Raw genomic sequence first — 15,801 nt, 5'->3', positions numbered from 1 at the left:
GTAATTTTATCTTTTGCTGGTTTTATTGTTCATTTCACATTATTCATTTTGCCCGCTTGACGTCATCATAAAAAGCAATAATGCTGAAGCAAGAAAAAGAATATATATACATATTTATGATCATTCAAATTTGTAAATATATATACATAAACAATTCTATAGAGAACAGTAATTAAGAAAAATATTTGTCAATTTTTTATTAATTTAAGTTGTCATAGTAACTTTGGCACAATTTTAATATTCCTATATTCAATTTGTATATATTTATTCTGGAATTACGTATTATGTGACGTTTAAATTGGTTTATTTTTTTTTTTTTTTGAGATATCAATGCTACAAATTTCACTATCTGACACAATTCGACACACTCAAGATAGTTTTAATCGCAGAAATATTAATTTCATCTAATACTTATATTAGCACCATTATCAAAAATCAATTTATTTGCCTCGATTCCAGAAATAACCCGTTAACATAAGTGGATCTTTTAAAGTGTTTTTTTTTTTTTTTGAGTAAAAGTTTTGGCTCGTCAACTCAAATTTTAACACCCAAATATTGACTTTGAATCGCAGCAGAGTTAAATCTCTCAAAGTGTATTTGAACTGAACTTTAAGGCAAAATGAATAATATACATAAGAGTCGAAGGCTTTACTGAATTTAAACAGTAGACACAATTTGTAATTCGAGTTACATTGAATTTGTTAAGCAATATTATAATATGATTTTCAGGTGTTTTTGATTTTTTCGTATATTATATTATATATATATGTCCTTGAAAAGTCTTCAAACCAAGAAAAGCCTGACACGTCAAACTGACATTCAAAAACCAGTGCAATTCATTCAAAATTTAATCAGAAGCATATATCATGGTCATACTGTTAATCAGCCGCAATGACGCAATTGATAAAATTGCCCAGATAACTTATCACATACAAGTAAATATATATATGTCCATACATATATAATTGTATACAGTTGCGAAAAAATAATATCACCACTACGACAAATTTTTTACGAATGAAAAAACATACAATAACTTTTCAAAATTTTTCAAATATTGATTTTTTATATTGTTTAGTATTCTCCCTATAAAGTAAAGTTATTTATTTTTTAAATATGTATACAAATATTTTTTTAAATTTTTTTATATATTTTTTTAAGGGAAATGTGTCAAGAAGTGGCGAACAAATAATATCACTTCTTATGTACTTTATAGAATTCGTTTAGTTTATTTATTTCTAATTTTCATAATAATAAGTGCAAATTTGAAAAATTGTGCTAGTATTCTTGGTTCTATGCTTTCCCTTTTCATAAAATTTAATTTTTAAATTTTAGTTTTAATTAAATTTAAACAAGCTTAAAGCGGTGAATAAAATTATGATGATTTTTATTTTTTTTTAATAGTCTTCTTCCAGTTTTAAGAAGGTATTCATAAGTTCCTTAAACTTTCAAATTTAAAAAATATACATTTGAAAATATTCCATGTGAGGCTGGTGCTATTATGTTTTTGCAACTGTATATATATACAATTTCATATCGATCGAGCATTGTCCACACTGCTGACCAACAGCACAACAGCAAAAGAAGTCTCTCAGATTTGTGATTTGTGATTATTATCTGGGTTACGAGTGCCTCGAGTTTTGTCGCACCTTCATATCTTATCAGCACCTTGTCGTTGCCACGCAACAATGCGACAGCAATTAACTTTATATAAGCCAAATAACGGCATATGACAAATTATGAGTGGCCACCTACTTCCCCTCCTCATCGTATCTAGCTTTCAGAAGAGATATCAACTGGGGAGTAGAAGATTTTACAAAACAAATGGTAAAAATTGCCTTCGAATGAAGTTCGCCCTGAAAACTATAGATGCAATTTTTAAATATAAGAACAAAAATTTTTATAACTTAGGAAAGCTTTTTATCCATATTTAAGAAATGTATTTCTTAATAAACGAATATTTATATATACTGATGTTTTTTTTAAGTTTAATCGAAATTATATTATTCAATAATAATTATTCACACTAATTTCAAAAACGTGCCATGTAAATATAGGCAAACCCAATAAAATACAGTAAAATTTGAATTTGGTCAATAAATAAAATTACAACAAAATGTTTTTAATTTTGTATCGCCCATTTTTATTGAGAACAGTTGGAAAATGGTTTCAGATTTAGCCAAATATGTAGTTTTGTTGTTCCTAGTGTTTGTGTATTTTTGTTGTTTGTATTTTGTTGCTTGTTCGTTTTCTTTTTGTTTTTGTTAACATTTAAATAAACTTAAAAACTAAACGCTGCAAATTTGTTGTTGCTGATTGATTGTTATACATTTCATTTAGACTGGCTAGAGCTATATACTATATATATATGTATATTGGTATACATATATGTGTAAAAATATGCAAACCTTTTATTTAGTATGCCGTGTATATAGAAGATTGTTGTATATAAGATTGTTTCATTTGTTTTATTTGAAAAACTAGTTGCGAAAATTGTAATAGAAAAATGTTTGTTTGTTGCTCCGAAATTGGTCAGTTTGCAGTTTTAGTTCAAAGTACAAAGTGGTTTTTGTTACATTTGGTCAAAAGGATCTCATTTTGTTTTGTCGTTATCGTTAACTTTAAATTGTTGTTGTTAAAGATACATACATTTAACTAATTTGTATGTGTTTATTTATTTATTTTTTTTTTTTAATTGGGGCTACTAAAAAATTTCGCTGGCTTTTCATTTTAGATTTATGTTTTGCATTTAAATGGCAGTTTAATGATTAATTTTAAATAAGCAATAATAACATGTAAATTTGTCTCGTAGTTTTTGAACAGCACTAAATGAGATTCGTACTTAGCTAGCCTTTAAAGATTAGGTTTTTACATCTGGTATTTTATTCGAGATTTCATTCATTTCACAAAACGGCATTTAGCAATCGAATTCAGCATTATTATTAATATTAGTTAATAATTATTATAAAAATGTATTAAATAGTGTTATAATGCAAAAATCGCTCACAATTCATATAGAAATCTTCTTAGGTGGTAGACTAAATTGTAACTATATGTTGTTGCTATTTATTTTTTTGTTTTCTTTTTTATTTTTTGTATTATCATAATTTGTATAAGAAGAAGCTACATTCAAAAATTGAGTTGTATCCAAAAATGTTTGTTGTTAATATTTGTTTCGTGGGTTTTTCTTATCAAGTTTTGTTTTTTATTTTTATGTATAATGTATGATTTGTTTTTCTTTTTAATTATTTTTTTAGATTTTGTTTTTCTTTTGGTGTTGTTGTTCTTGCTTACATTAAACAAACGCATATCTTTTACTCGCTATGCTTTCACTTTCTTTAACTTTAGCTTTTCATTAAATTGTATTTGTATTTTGCTGATTTAAAGCCCTCTCACAACGACCTTAACATTAATCAATCAACAGCTCATAATGCACCGAGCCGAGTCTGTCCTTGCGATCGTGTTTGATATTGCGTGCCCAGGCTTTGCACTCCACATTGATGATAATGCCACCTGATAAGAATCAAGAATTAGTTATGTGTTTATTATATATATATTCAACTATCAGAGCGTGTATTTTAATGCATAAAGCACAAACGCAAACAGCAAACTGAACTTTTTTATTCAAAAAGCAACCGTTACGCGTTCTTGCTCAGCGTTGCCACATGCTTGCAAGAAACATAAACCATAGGAGTCTGACAACGTTGCCAGAAGTAACGAAACTAAATTTTAAATTTTAACTGCGAACGATAATTGGAAGTTCTTTTTTTTAATGTTCGAAAGGAATGAATAAATAAGTCTCAATATGCAAATATGCGCTCTGTTAATTAAATAGATATGGAAACAGATGATTTTCTACTCACGCTTGGGGCGCTGAAAGTGCACTGCGACAAGTGGACTCAAATAACCCTCGGAGTTTTGGTAGGGATAGAAATAGCCCGGGAATCCGCGAACGGGCAAATAGTTGACCGACCCAACATTCTCCTGATCGGCTGGATTTTCGCCCTCGCAGGAGACCCAAATGGTGTTCAGCTGCATGGTAAATAATTGATATTATTATTAAAATCATTTTAATTAAATTTATTATTACTCTTATAATTATATTTTATATATTTGAAGATCACTGTAGACTAATTAATTCAAGTTTCAGCATGCTGATGCTGCTTATTAATTTATTATTGTGTTTGTTTACTTTATAATATTGTGATTATTATCTCGGTCTATTAAAGTATTCCAATTGTCTGCATAATATATATTTTCACAGCGATTGGTTGTTAAAAATGTCTGCGACTGCCTCAACAGTCTGGCAACTATAAGCGATCGCTGCTAACGCTCGCTAGCTGCCTGCTATAAACTCCCGCTTTGGGCTGCCATCCTTTTGACATAAAAATATATAAAAAGATTACAAACCAACTAACAATTATTTCGAACATGACATTTTCTAAATCATTTATTTACATCTAAGGGATGACTATACTTATGTCTGTATATACTTTATCAACAGGTATTTTTTTCGAATTGAATTCTTTACATATTCCTTTTTTTATTATTAATATACTTTAAGTGCATTGTTATATTTCCAAGTTAATCTCAAACTTACCTTGTGTGGCTCCGTCTTTTCAATTTCGGCAATGTAGGTTTTGAGATTCTCGGGCATATTGTGGGGCAGATCCGTGGATGTGTTGTAGAACTCTGGCATCCAGTCGTAGATCTTGTTCAGCTTGAGAAAAATGCAAGGTGAGCTCTTGTGGTAGCTGTAGTTGTTCTCCTTGGTGCAGGGTGCCCACGTCTTGATGTCCACATCGCACACCTGACCCCTCGGTGGTGGCTGGTTGTAGTCACAGTTGTAGATGTTCTGACCACGTCCGGGTGTTAAGCCGGGCACTTTGTAAACTGTTCAAAGAGAGGTGGGGGATATGTTTAAAATTTGCTACTTGCGAAATTAAATATTATGATGTTCATATATTGTTACCAATCATGCAAAACTCTTCAATTGTTCAACCTTATTGTTTTGTTTTTATTTATTTAATTTAGCGTAGAAAAAACTCAATCACCCCAAACTGAACTCGATCTTAGACAAGTTCTTACAGATACATTATTAACTGACCTACGATTCGCGACCTTGTTGGTTCCACTATCTATAAATTAATTCGATAGCCGAATATATTTGACATAAATCTGAGCATAGCTTAGCAATGTTTTCAATATGTGAACATATGTCAACTAAAATCAATAGTATTATATTTTAATGAAAATAAATGCTGAACAGCGTGTTGCGTGTTGTCAACCGACCCATTTGCCACTACCTAGCAACAACAACAACAACAACCACAACATCCGTAATAAGAAATAAAAATAAAAATAGTTAATGGACATATCCGTGCATGTGTAGCATAAAAAACAATAAACATGCAAAGCCTATTTGAACAGCCTTTGCACATTGGCTAACTGCCGGTCCGACTTAACATAACATGTGTAAGCCAAAGCAAACAGTTGGCCAAAAGACCTGCTGAATGTATCCCTCGACTTACCGGCCAGGAAGTCATCCAGTGAATCCGTCCAATGCTTATAGTTCTCGTGCTGAGTGCCCTTGTACCAGATCAATGTGCTCTCCACCATTTCAACGGGCGGCAGGGGGCGGAATCCGAGACCTGATTATGCGGGGGAAGGGGAAAGTTATTAGAAAATCATCTTAGAAAAACTTGGGGAACGCAACGGCTAGTGAATATATTTATTTAATTTTTTTTTCAAATATTATATATATTTTTTTAATTAAAATTTTTATTTTAAATTAATTTTATTTGGTTTTTCACTTTTGTGTTTTTTTATTTCTAATTGATAAATTTTATTTCATTTTAAAAATATATTTTTTTGTATTATTTTTTTGTTTAGTTTTATTTATATTTTATTAATTTATTTATGAAAAGAGTAATATTTTTTAATGTATATATTTCCCACCTGGATTTGTGCCAATGATCGAGCGATCCAATGTCCATTTGGGTATGCGTGGATCCAAAGTTTGGAAGAAGGCCCACATGCAAATGGCGACAAGGGCAGCGAGAACGACATAGAACACAATGTAGAAGATGCCGATCTTAGCTAAATGAAACGAAGAGAACGAATGGGAAATTAATTAGATTACCATTAACGCTAAACGCATTAGAGAGAGCTCAAATCGAATGAGAATTATTAAAGAATCGTGAACAAGAAATATTGCCCCTTCAATTGAGCTGATTAAATTAAGCACTTGAAGCAACAACGGACCAAAAGTCACAAATGGGTTAAACTTTTAATTGACGAAGCGAGCGTTGAGTGCTGAGCGTTGAGTGCTGAGCGCTGAGCACCCAGCGCCGGTTCTTTATCTCATTAGAATCGTAAACAAACTTTAAGTATAAGAACAAGTTGCTACTCTTATACATCACAAAGTTGCATGACATTGATCATCGGTGAATCATACGCGTATAAGACTTGAATCATATCAGTGTATAAGACTTGAACGTTTTGCTCTTAGACACGTAAGCGACGCTCAACGGAAGCAAGCTGTCTTGGAGTCTGATCGCTCTTCTGCTCACGCACACATTTGCACACACTGAGTGTGCACATAACCTCAACTTGGCCAACATCTTTGACAAGTGACTACAACTTTTTCGATTTGTAAAAAGAGCGATAGTGAGAGATATATCGAGAGAGAGAGAGAGAGAGTTGCGATTGGAAGAGTAAATGAGAGATGAGTTTGTCATTTTGTTGAGTACACAAAAAAATACAAAGCACTGTGAACGTGCTTAAAATCATAATGTTTGTCTGAGCAGTTACACATATTCGAATAAGTATTAAGCTTGTTTTGAGAAAACGGCGATAAAAATACCCAGTTATCAGGCACAAAAAGTTCAGCAGAAGTCACTTAAAGTGCTTACAATAAATCTACATAATTTTGCAAATCAGTTCAGTTTTTGAATTAAGTACATTTATTTTGTGCACTTTCAAATTTGAAAAGTCTTAAAAAATATCTGTGATATGATATTCATTATTCATATATATGATATATGTGTAAAAAAAAATGAATTAAAAAATAATGCTTTAAAAAAATTACTGTTAGGCAAAGGGTTTTTTAAATATAATTGAAATATGTATATAAGAAAATTATTATTTGATTTATTACACGCATTAAGTAAAATACTGTTTAAAAACGATTAAAGAAAGTTTTGAAAATATCTACGTTTTAAGTATGTATAGATGAAAATAATTTATTCAAGTCAAAGTATTAATTATTTAATTATTTTATTTAAAGTAGTCCACATTTGGTACATATGTATCTATTTAGCACCGTTTACTAAACTGAGATAATTAATAAAAATACTAAATATATTTTTTTGAAATATTTTAAAAAGCTCATTAAATTCTATTTATTTGTAATGAATTCTAAATTTCCTGTTTTCATCCTTTTTCCTGTTTAACATCCTTTGCACAAAACTACACTCATCTTGAAGCCCTGGCGTTAATTTTTACCAGCGCCTTATAATTTTAGTTTTTGCTCTCTTTTCCGGAATTGTCTGTCAGGCATTAACGTCATGTTACTTTGGCAGCTATATAATAAGTGTTGTTAGCACAATTAGCTCAAACTATGACAACCCAATACACAACAACTGGCTCCAGTTGGCAACATTCCCAGGCAAATACGAGTATCTATTTGAGGTGTATAATTCAAATGTGTTGCATTTGAGACACGACCGTAAAAAAGGCTAAAAAGTAAATAGAAAAATACAAATTTGACACTAACTAGTTGATTTATTTGGGAATGAACTGGTTTATTTTAAGTACCCCAAAACAATATTTACTAGCTCGGCGAGTCACGTTCCCTAAAAAAGAATGTGACTAGAGACTTGTTCTATTCTCCTAAAATAGTTTAACGTCCACTTTTAGTTTTAAATTAATTGGACGACATTTAAATTTTAGTCGAGAGTACGAAATATAATTATGGTTTTATGGCTCCATCGGTTCGGCTAGTAATCAGTTGATCAAGAATATATATAGTTTTTTCCTTCAATGCGTTACAAGCTTCACGACAAAATTATAATACCCTCTGCAATGGCTAAAAAAATAATTTATCGATAAATTTTAAATATTTTATAGTATTTTAAATAACAACGATTTTTCAATATTCAGAAATCCAATTATCGAGCGTGAAATGTTCAACTCCACTAACTACTTTTAAGAGAAAAAAATGTAATTAATTTTAATTGAATATATTTAACACTAAGAATACAAATTTATTATATTCGGATTTCTGACTCCAATTTCAATTTCGTTCACTAATAAGAAAAAAGATCGAATTCATTTATTTATGATTTAATATATTCAATACAAACGATCTTACAAAGTTTTCAGAGTTAATTAACTATATATTAAAATATACGATTTTGTTTCCTGAATATATAAGTAGATATAGAGTAAATTATGTCCTTTTCGAGTGGCGAGCAGTGTATTTATTTCTCAACTCAATTACACTCCAATCCACTCTTATATTCGCCGTCTTCATAGCTTACCCCATGAGGTGCGATCTCGTCCCATTACTGTGCCCTCTTCCGCATTGTATAAGAACTGTGAGAGCCGAAAGGGTTCGGGTTTACGAAGAGCCAGCAGATCCTCATTCGTATTGGAATGCGGCATTGGAACGGGTTTCGACATTTTGGTGGGTTGTATTTCGTATTTTGGTCGATTGTTGTTGTCTATTTATTTAAATTTGTACGTTCTTCACAAACGCAGCGCAATTTTGTGACGGAAATTGGCAATAAATAATTAATTCACTCGTTTGCTACTTGTTTCGATAATAGGACTACGTAGTTTGTTCAACCTGGATATATTATGCAAGTTTAGTTTATATTCTATAAATTAATTCAATTATTCCATAAAATTATTAACCATTCCTTAAAAAACACATTTCATTTTGACTGTTTTGTATTGAGTTATGCAAATTTGTAATCATTTTTTTGCTGGTTTAAATGTTTCTTATTTTGTTAATTTGTTTAATAATGATTAATGCTTTAAGTAGCCAAGTTTGTTGCTTGCTTTAAGTTTATCATCATATTTTAAACTTGAAATTCGAATCATATTATCCCCCATTAATTATTCATACTTGTAACTTTTCGTTAATTAAAAATTCTTAGTATTTCGTTCCACATTTATTTTTCTGATTTTCCACTAATCATAACTTTTTCGCTAAGTTAAAACTTTCTGCATATATTATTTTTTTGCAATTTGCATTAATTTTTCACATTTTCCCACTAAATTTTCATTATGCTTTTGTTATTCGTAAAATCCCACTTCATTTTAAAGATATTTCTTTATTTTTCGTCACTAATTCGCATTTGCTTCGCTTGCTCTTTCCATCTCCCTCTCCCGCTCTCCCGCTCTCCCTCTCTCCCTCTAACACACACACACAGACTCTCTCTGACTGGTTGCTCTCTGTTTTGATTTGCTTGCCACAAATTTCTGTACACTCGTTCCCGGCTCGCTGTGAAATTTTCGAGCAACAACAGCAGCAGCAGCAGCAACCACAACTTTGGCGCCTTTTTGTCCTGCAAAATAAACCCCCCCAAAAAAAAACAAAAAAAAAAAACAATATACGTGTCACAGTTTCCCAATGGGCTGTGAAGCCAACGAGATTTTTTGAGCACCCTGCTAGCTGCATGTGGCAGCAACTGTTGGCAACTGTTGGATGCCACATGGAGTGCAACAGATAACAAAGAACTGGGCCAAAGTGCCACCTCTTCGTCTGCTACAACTCCTCTCCGTCTGGCTAGCTGCACATAAATATTTCCGTATTGTTCTACTTTATGAAATGCCGCTTTGACTTTGACCGCCAGATACATTTGTATCTTTTACCCGACAACTTTTGTTTTATTAATTATTTATATTTTTGCATATCTTTTATTTTGTTTTTAAGTCTTTCTATTTTTTCTTAGGCGATAACGCTCTTTTAAGACACACACACACACACAGATACACACTTATGCATATGTATTGCTATATAAAGTATCTGGGTTTTTTTTTTTATTTTTTTTCTCTTTGGGTTTTGAGTAGCTCCGCTCTTAAAGCCGCCGTCAAACATACAAACAACCACACCTTTTTGCTACAGCTAGGGCTCACTGTATGCACGTGTGTGTGTGTGTGTATTTCGGGTGTGACAATGGAAATATCTTGAGCCTAGGTCTGATATTTGTAATATTTAAATATTAAAATTAATTATCGAATTGTTTCTCTTCTTTGATTTGGAAAACAAAACACACTTCACTTTATTCGAGTGATTTGTTTCAGGCACTTGGCGAACAACACAAAAGAAACACAACAAAGAAGAATAAGCGGAAGAGTGCAAAATAGTTGGCTTAAAGGAGTTATGCTTCTTCTTCTTGCTTTTCCTCTTCTTAATTTAGTTTGATTATTATTATTTTATTTTTTTTTTGTAGAATTGTGTGTTGGAAATGGCCCGCTTCAGTTGGCGTTTAACCGCTGCCCGCTTTCGCACGCGCTCAAAACAAATGTCAGACTGAGAAACCGTAAACTGAATCGAAGACTGGACCGCCAACAAAACACAGAACTTGGCTTGGCCTCAGTTTTGTGTTCAGTTCAGTTCAGTTCAGCTCGTACAGCCACCTTTCTCTCTCTCGAGCGCGCGAGTTTGAGCGCCCCTCTCTCTCTCTCTCTCGCTCTCTCTCGCTCTCTCTCGCACTCAGTGTGTTGTGGCTTCGTTGAGTTTGTTTTGAGTGCAAAAAATACACTTTTGGCGGCATTTGCATTTTGTGAGTGAGTGCAAAACTGGGTTTGTTTTCATTTGGAGTGCATTTTCGGGCTTGGGTTTGGATTGGGGTTCTGAGTTGCGGTTCGTAATTGTTGTTGTTGTTGTTGCTGCTGTTGTTGCACTTGTTTTAATTAGTCGCATGCAACATAAATTATGATTGCTACTGCACTTAGTGCGAATTGTGTGACTACACTGGTCAAAATTAACTTATTGGTTGAGCTAAGATTCTTAAACCTTGACTCAAAACAAATACACCAGTTAAATTCACAAATGAATCATGAGTGTTGGGAAGAGAAAGAGAAAGAGAGAGGGGAAGAAAATTCAAACAGCTGTGTTAATGTAATCAGTATCCAATTAGAGCTAGTTGATATTTTGGGACAATATTCGCTTCGAAAAAAATTTCCATAACCAATTAATTTGTGTGTTGAGTTTCAGTTGAGCGATTTGAAACCCGGTAAACTCGTTTTATTTTGAGTTCCATGGTAGTTCTTCTTCGAACCAATGTAATTTTATTAAATATTTGTTTGTATATTAAATAAAAAATATACAAATGAAAAAATCAAACATGTTTTATTGTTGATACTCAAATTTAGCAATTCTTTTTAAGGAATACGTGCGAATAAATAATCAGAATGTAAAATAATCAAATCAAAATATCAAATATGTATTATTATTGACACCTATCAATACAATGATTTCAAATCCATAATTAAATAATTAATGTATTGTATTGATATATGATTTTATTTATTATTAATATATCTATTTTAAGTTAAGTTTTTGTGTTTTCCGTGTCAGTTACAATTTCTTGCAGTGCATAACATATTAAGCACTCGCAGGCTGCCGTTTCTTGCTAGATTCGAATGACAAGCACCAAATGCATTTGTCAAATACGAATGTACCGTTAACTGCAGCATGAAATCGCATTGTTTATAATTGTTGTTGTTGTAGCCGTTGTTGTTGTTGCTGATTCAGTCACTCGAATCGATTGAGTGACTTTTTGCGCTCTCTCCACTCTCTCGCTCTCTTCTGCTTGCTCTGTTGTTGTTGTTCTTGTTGTTGTTGTGGAAACAAGGCAAGATCGATTGGATCGCTGGAAGGGTAATGGCCATAACAAATAGTAACGAATGTTTTCTCTTTCTTTTGAGCCATTTTCATAGTAGCTCAAGCATAAACAGAGAGCCAAAGAGAGACTGCGACAAATACATAGAGAGAAAGAGAGAGAGAGAGAGCGAGAGAGAGAGAAAGCATTTGGCCGCGTGGCCGCAATAACCAGTTTTGTTGTTGCTGTTGTTGTTGTTGTTTTGTTTTGTTTGTCTTTGGCAACTCCATTCAACTCCGTTCGTTTTCCAGTTTACCGCTTGCCGCTCGAGGGTTGCTCTCGATACGCTTCCACAGTTAAGGGTGGAATTTCATGCTGTATGCGTTTTGGCCTGGTCTGGTCTTTACGCCACATTTACTACGCAGATACTCCGTTTTTTTCTTTTCTTTATTTATTTTTTTTTTGCATGGAGTCTGCGAGCTGAGAACTTCAAATGAGGTTACCGGTTTTTTAGGTCGATGCGGTTTCTGGGAGTTTGGGCTCAAAACGCATATGTGTATGTGTGTGTGTGTGTGTATGTGTGTGTGTGTGTGTATATGTGTGTGTGTGTGTATGTGTGTGTGTGTGTCTACGACTGACTCCAGACTCTTTTGAAATGATTCATTTGAAATGAGGAGGACCCACATAAAGTCCAACTAACAGGTAACGGTAACCTGAGCTGGTGTCTACAATTTTCATGTGTGTGTGTGTGTGTGTAAATGTGTCCTGCTGTGACTATTCCAACTGGCACGTTCCAATTAGCAAATCGTCCAGCTGTAAATCGAGCCCCGACTCAACTCAGCTCCAGTTAGTTTTCGCCATTGAGTGTTGTCGCTGTCAATGGGCTGCTAGTTGGACTCAGGGCATTATTACCGTGGTCAACCAGATATAAAAAAAAATCATTTTCTGAAGAAAAAATATTGTATATATATTCTGCCATATTCTGCTTTAAATCTTTTTGGGAAAACCTTATAGAGAAAATATTTTTTGCTTAACATTTTTTTCAAGAAAATTTTATTAGAGAATATGAATAAGCTGTGGAATGAGTGAAGTTGTGCCAAAATAAATAACAGGCAAAACTAAGCATATGTATATAAGAAAGTATATAAAAAAAATTTATCTTAAATAATTAAATTTTAATTTAATGTTAAAGAAATGAAATAATTGATATGATAATTCCCATTGTACAGATTTATTGCAAGGATTGGGGAAACCCAGAAAAACTTATACCAAATATGATTAAATGTTAGTAATAAAGTAAATCGCAAGAAAAGGGAGAGAAAGAGACAGAAATGGGAAGTGGGATAATATGTGAGAGACAAAATATAGATGTAGATAGGCAAATCTTTCAACCTGAGGAGTAACATAGGTTTATCACAGTTAACTAGGCTCAGAGATTTCCCGGAGATATTGTAGCATTAAAGATTTGATTAAAGAAAGAGAGAGTTTCGCTGTAAAACTGTAAAATACGGCATTGTAAGATTCACAGATGACATGAACAGGATTATCGAAACGATTACGAAAATCGATTACCGATAGCTTGAACAGTTATGAGGAGTACGACTTAAGAATATTAGAAATAGTAGGCACTTCAAATATATCAATTAATCTACACAACAAGTTTAAACATTTCTTTTTTATTAGATGAATAATGAGTATCTATATTTGTTTATAAATGAATGATAAACAATTATTTAATTTATTTAGTGTAGTCTAGAAATCAAATGTAGAATAAAGGACTTAAAACTGCTGTGTGGAACCACTGTATCCTGTATCTAATATCTATTCGCTGTTTGCTGTGACTGACAGCAACGCATTTGCAACAATGGATTGCGATTCAGTGAGTGACATGGAAGTGCCCTCTGGCTTAGACTCCTGTTCTCCAATGGCCAACAATAACAGCATTGTGTCGCAACTGACGTTTTCCGTTACTGCAACCAGCTAAACAAGGATGCGTCGTCCATCAGCACTTTGAGATGTAAACAATTGGATTGCCTGTCTAAACTGCAATACTTAACATTTACAGTCTTTTGAGATACATATATACTTGACCACATCAATCAGAGATTATGTATAAACTAACAAACTTAATATTTATATAAATAATATAAAGAAACTAAGCTTTGTAATAATATAGCTACTCTTACTTGTTTTTCAATAGGCAAACTGTTTACAAATTATTCTTTTGGATTTGGTCAAATTTAATGACATATTTTTAAATATTTAAATTGTAATTAATACTTTTTGTGGCAATGTTTCTATACCCCAGATATTTTTGTATTAGAGAACTTTCATCTCTTTTATAAATATAAAAGCAAATAAATCAAAATGTAATCAGTATTTTTGTGGTCGCATTGATTTAGATTAAAGAGACCTATGTCAAAGCAAAACAGGCATATTATTTCTAATTAGTTATGAAAAATCTTCAACTTGTTAAAATATAATCTTTACGTGTTGAAAAGAGTGACTCGATTGTCTATGTTTACTCTGATCCCACATTTATATACTCATTTAAATTTATGGCTGAGTTGTCTGTTTGAATTTATACGGAATTCTACTGAATTAAAAGCATAACTAAATAAATAAATTTGTTAGATTTATGCCAACAAATGTATGCAATCAAACTGCAATCGGATTAAAGCACAAAATGCGAGATGCAAAAATAAAATGAGAAAAGAAATTGCCTATTAGTCAATGTCAGCATTTTAATATGCTCATTTATGAGTGTCTCTGTTGTTTTTGTTGTTTTTGTTGTTGCTGATGTTGCTGTTGCTGTTGCGATTCCATAGATGCATGCTTTGATTGCATAATGACATAATTGACCGGCATATTGGTCGAGTACCCTGAGGCACTTACACACACAAACACACACACATAACTGTGCTGGTGTGTATGTGTGTGTGTGTGTGCCCGCCAAAGGTCAAAGAGAACAGAGCAAACAGAGCACAGCTGAAAGCGGCCGCTGAAGAGGCGACAGGCGCGAAGTATGCGAAGGGGGAGCGAAGGCAGCGGGGGGTCAGAGGCAGGCAATAAAAACGTGCCGCCTACTTTGGGTGGACTTCCAAACACAAATGTATATAAAATTTAATTTTTTTTCATATTTTTTTTTGTATCACACTAATGCGACGACAAAAGATTTTGATTAAATCCAAACTGGCACAGCTTGAAATTGCTAAAGATTTACGCCGTGCGCTTTTTACGTAACTGCAAAGCAGACAAAAAATCCCAGAAAACGAAGAAAAAATACAACAAAAAACGAGTACAAAATGCAATCGATTTTGGTCCTGTGCAGTTGCAACTTACCCCAGCTTTCGATCGTCCTGCCAAAATATGAATTTTCATCCTCATCGTAGATCATCTGCTTGATGGACTTCTTTTTGGGACGCTCGGGCGGACGTGCATAATACTGTTGAAATCCATCGATGCAATCCTCGGTGATGGTCGGCATTATTTTGGGCACTTTTCGATGCTGCTTCTTCAGCGCAACAACGGAATATCCTCAATGCTGGCGAGATATATATATATATATATGTATCTGCCTATATAGACACAGAGATATATCTGTATATCTTATTGTATTCCCCGTTCGCGAGACTGATCGACACTTCCCGTTCCAGAAATTGAACTCAACTGAGTCGAGCTCGTGCCATAAACCACAAATCCACAATTCCAAAACGCAAAGCCTCCAAAGCTGCGTCGCCGTCGACGCCTGCGTTTGAAGTCGCAGAGTCGCAGAGGCGTTGATCATTATCATCATTTGAGACATCGTCATCATCGTGTTGCACATTGAATAAAGTGTTCTTTGCTCTCGCTTTGCACTGAGGGTCGCAACAGTTTTATTTTATTTTATTTTTGGTTTTATTGTCTCTTAAGCGGCGACTGCAGCTTCGGCAGCGGCTTCGACTTCGGCGTCAACGTCGATGTC

General features: G+C 33.2%; 1 protein-coding gene across 4 annotated transcripts; it reads right to left on the bottom strand.

Annotated features, from left to right (window-relative positions):
• Positions 1-2,117: 2,117 nt before the first annotated feature.
• LOC6561643 (sodium/potassium-transporting ATPase subunit beta-2) lies at positions 2,118-15,509 on the bottom strand. Of its 4 annotated transcripts, none has more exons than XM_032736168.2 (7): positions 10,287-10,572; positions 8,544-8,851; positions 5,959-6,099; positions 5,532-5,651; positions 4,601-4,893; positions 3,864-4,032; positions 2,118-3,513 (listed from the first exon to the last, which is right to left on the bottom strand). In XM_032736168.2, exons 2-7 carry the CDS (start codon positions 8,683-8,685, stop codon positions 3,410-3,412), a joined length of 969 nt encoding a protein of 322 aa, XP_032592059.1. In that variant the 5' UTR covers positions 8,686-8,851; positions 10,287-10,572; the 3' UTR covers positions 2,118-3,409. The 4 variants fall into 4 exon arrangements, with proteins under 4 accessions (XP_032592059.1, XP_032592061.1, XP_032592060.1 ...); XM_032736170.1 differs by having other exon boundaries at positions 8,544-8,882; positions 10,287-10,540; XM_032736169.2 differs by having other exon boundaries at positions 10,292-10,495.
• Positions 15,510-15,801: the final 292 nt, after the last annotated feature.

Source organism: Drosophila grimshawi, unplaced genomic scaffold, assembly GCF_018153295.1.
Source record: "Drosophila grimshawi isolate 15287-2541.00 unplaced genomic scaffold, ASM1815329v1 contig_1377, whole genome shotgun sequence".
Lineage (NCBI taxonomy): Eukaryota > Metazoa > Arthropoda > Insecta > Diptera > Drosophilidae > Drosophila > Drosophila grimshawi.
The sequence above is the reverse complement of the archived record's forward strand: the minus strand, read 5'-3'. Positions and strand labels throughout refer to the sequence as shown.

Excerpts from the sequence above, each read along its gene's own strand:
- LOC6561643 (XM_001987996.2), bottom strand. The coding sequence starts at position 15,324 with ATGCCGACCATCACCGAGGATTGCATCGATGGATTTCAACAGTATTAT. Across the intron at positions 6,100-15,179 it reads CAGGACGATCGAAAGCTGGG|CTAAGATCGGCATCTTCTAC; the intron begins GTAAGTTGCAAC and ends CGTTTCATTTAG. Across the intron at positions 4,894-5,531 it reads ACTGGATGACTTCCTGGCCG|TTTACAAAGTGCCCGGCTTA; the intron begins GTAAGTCGAGGG and ends CTCTTTGAACAG.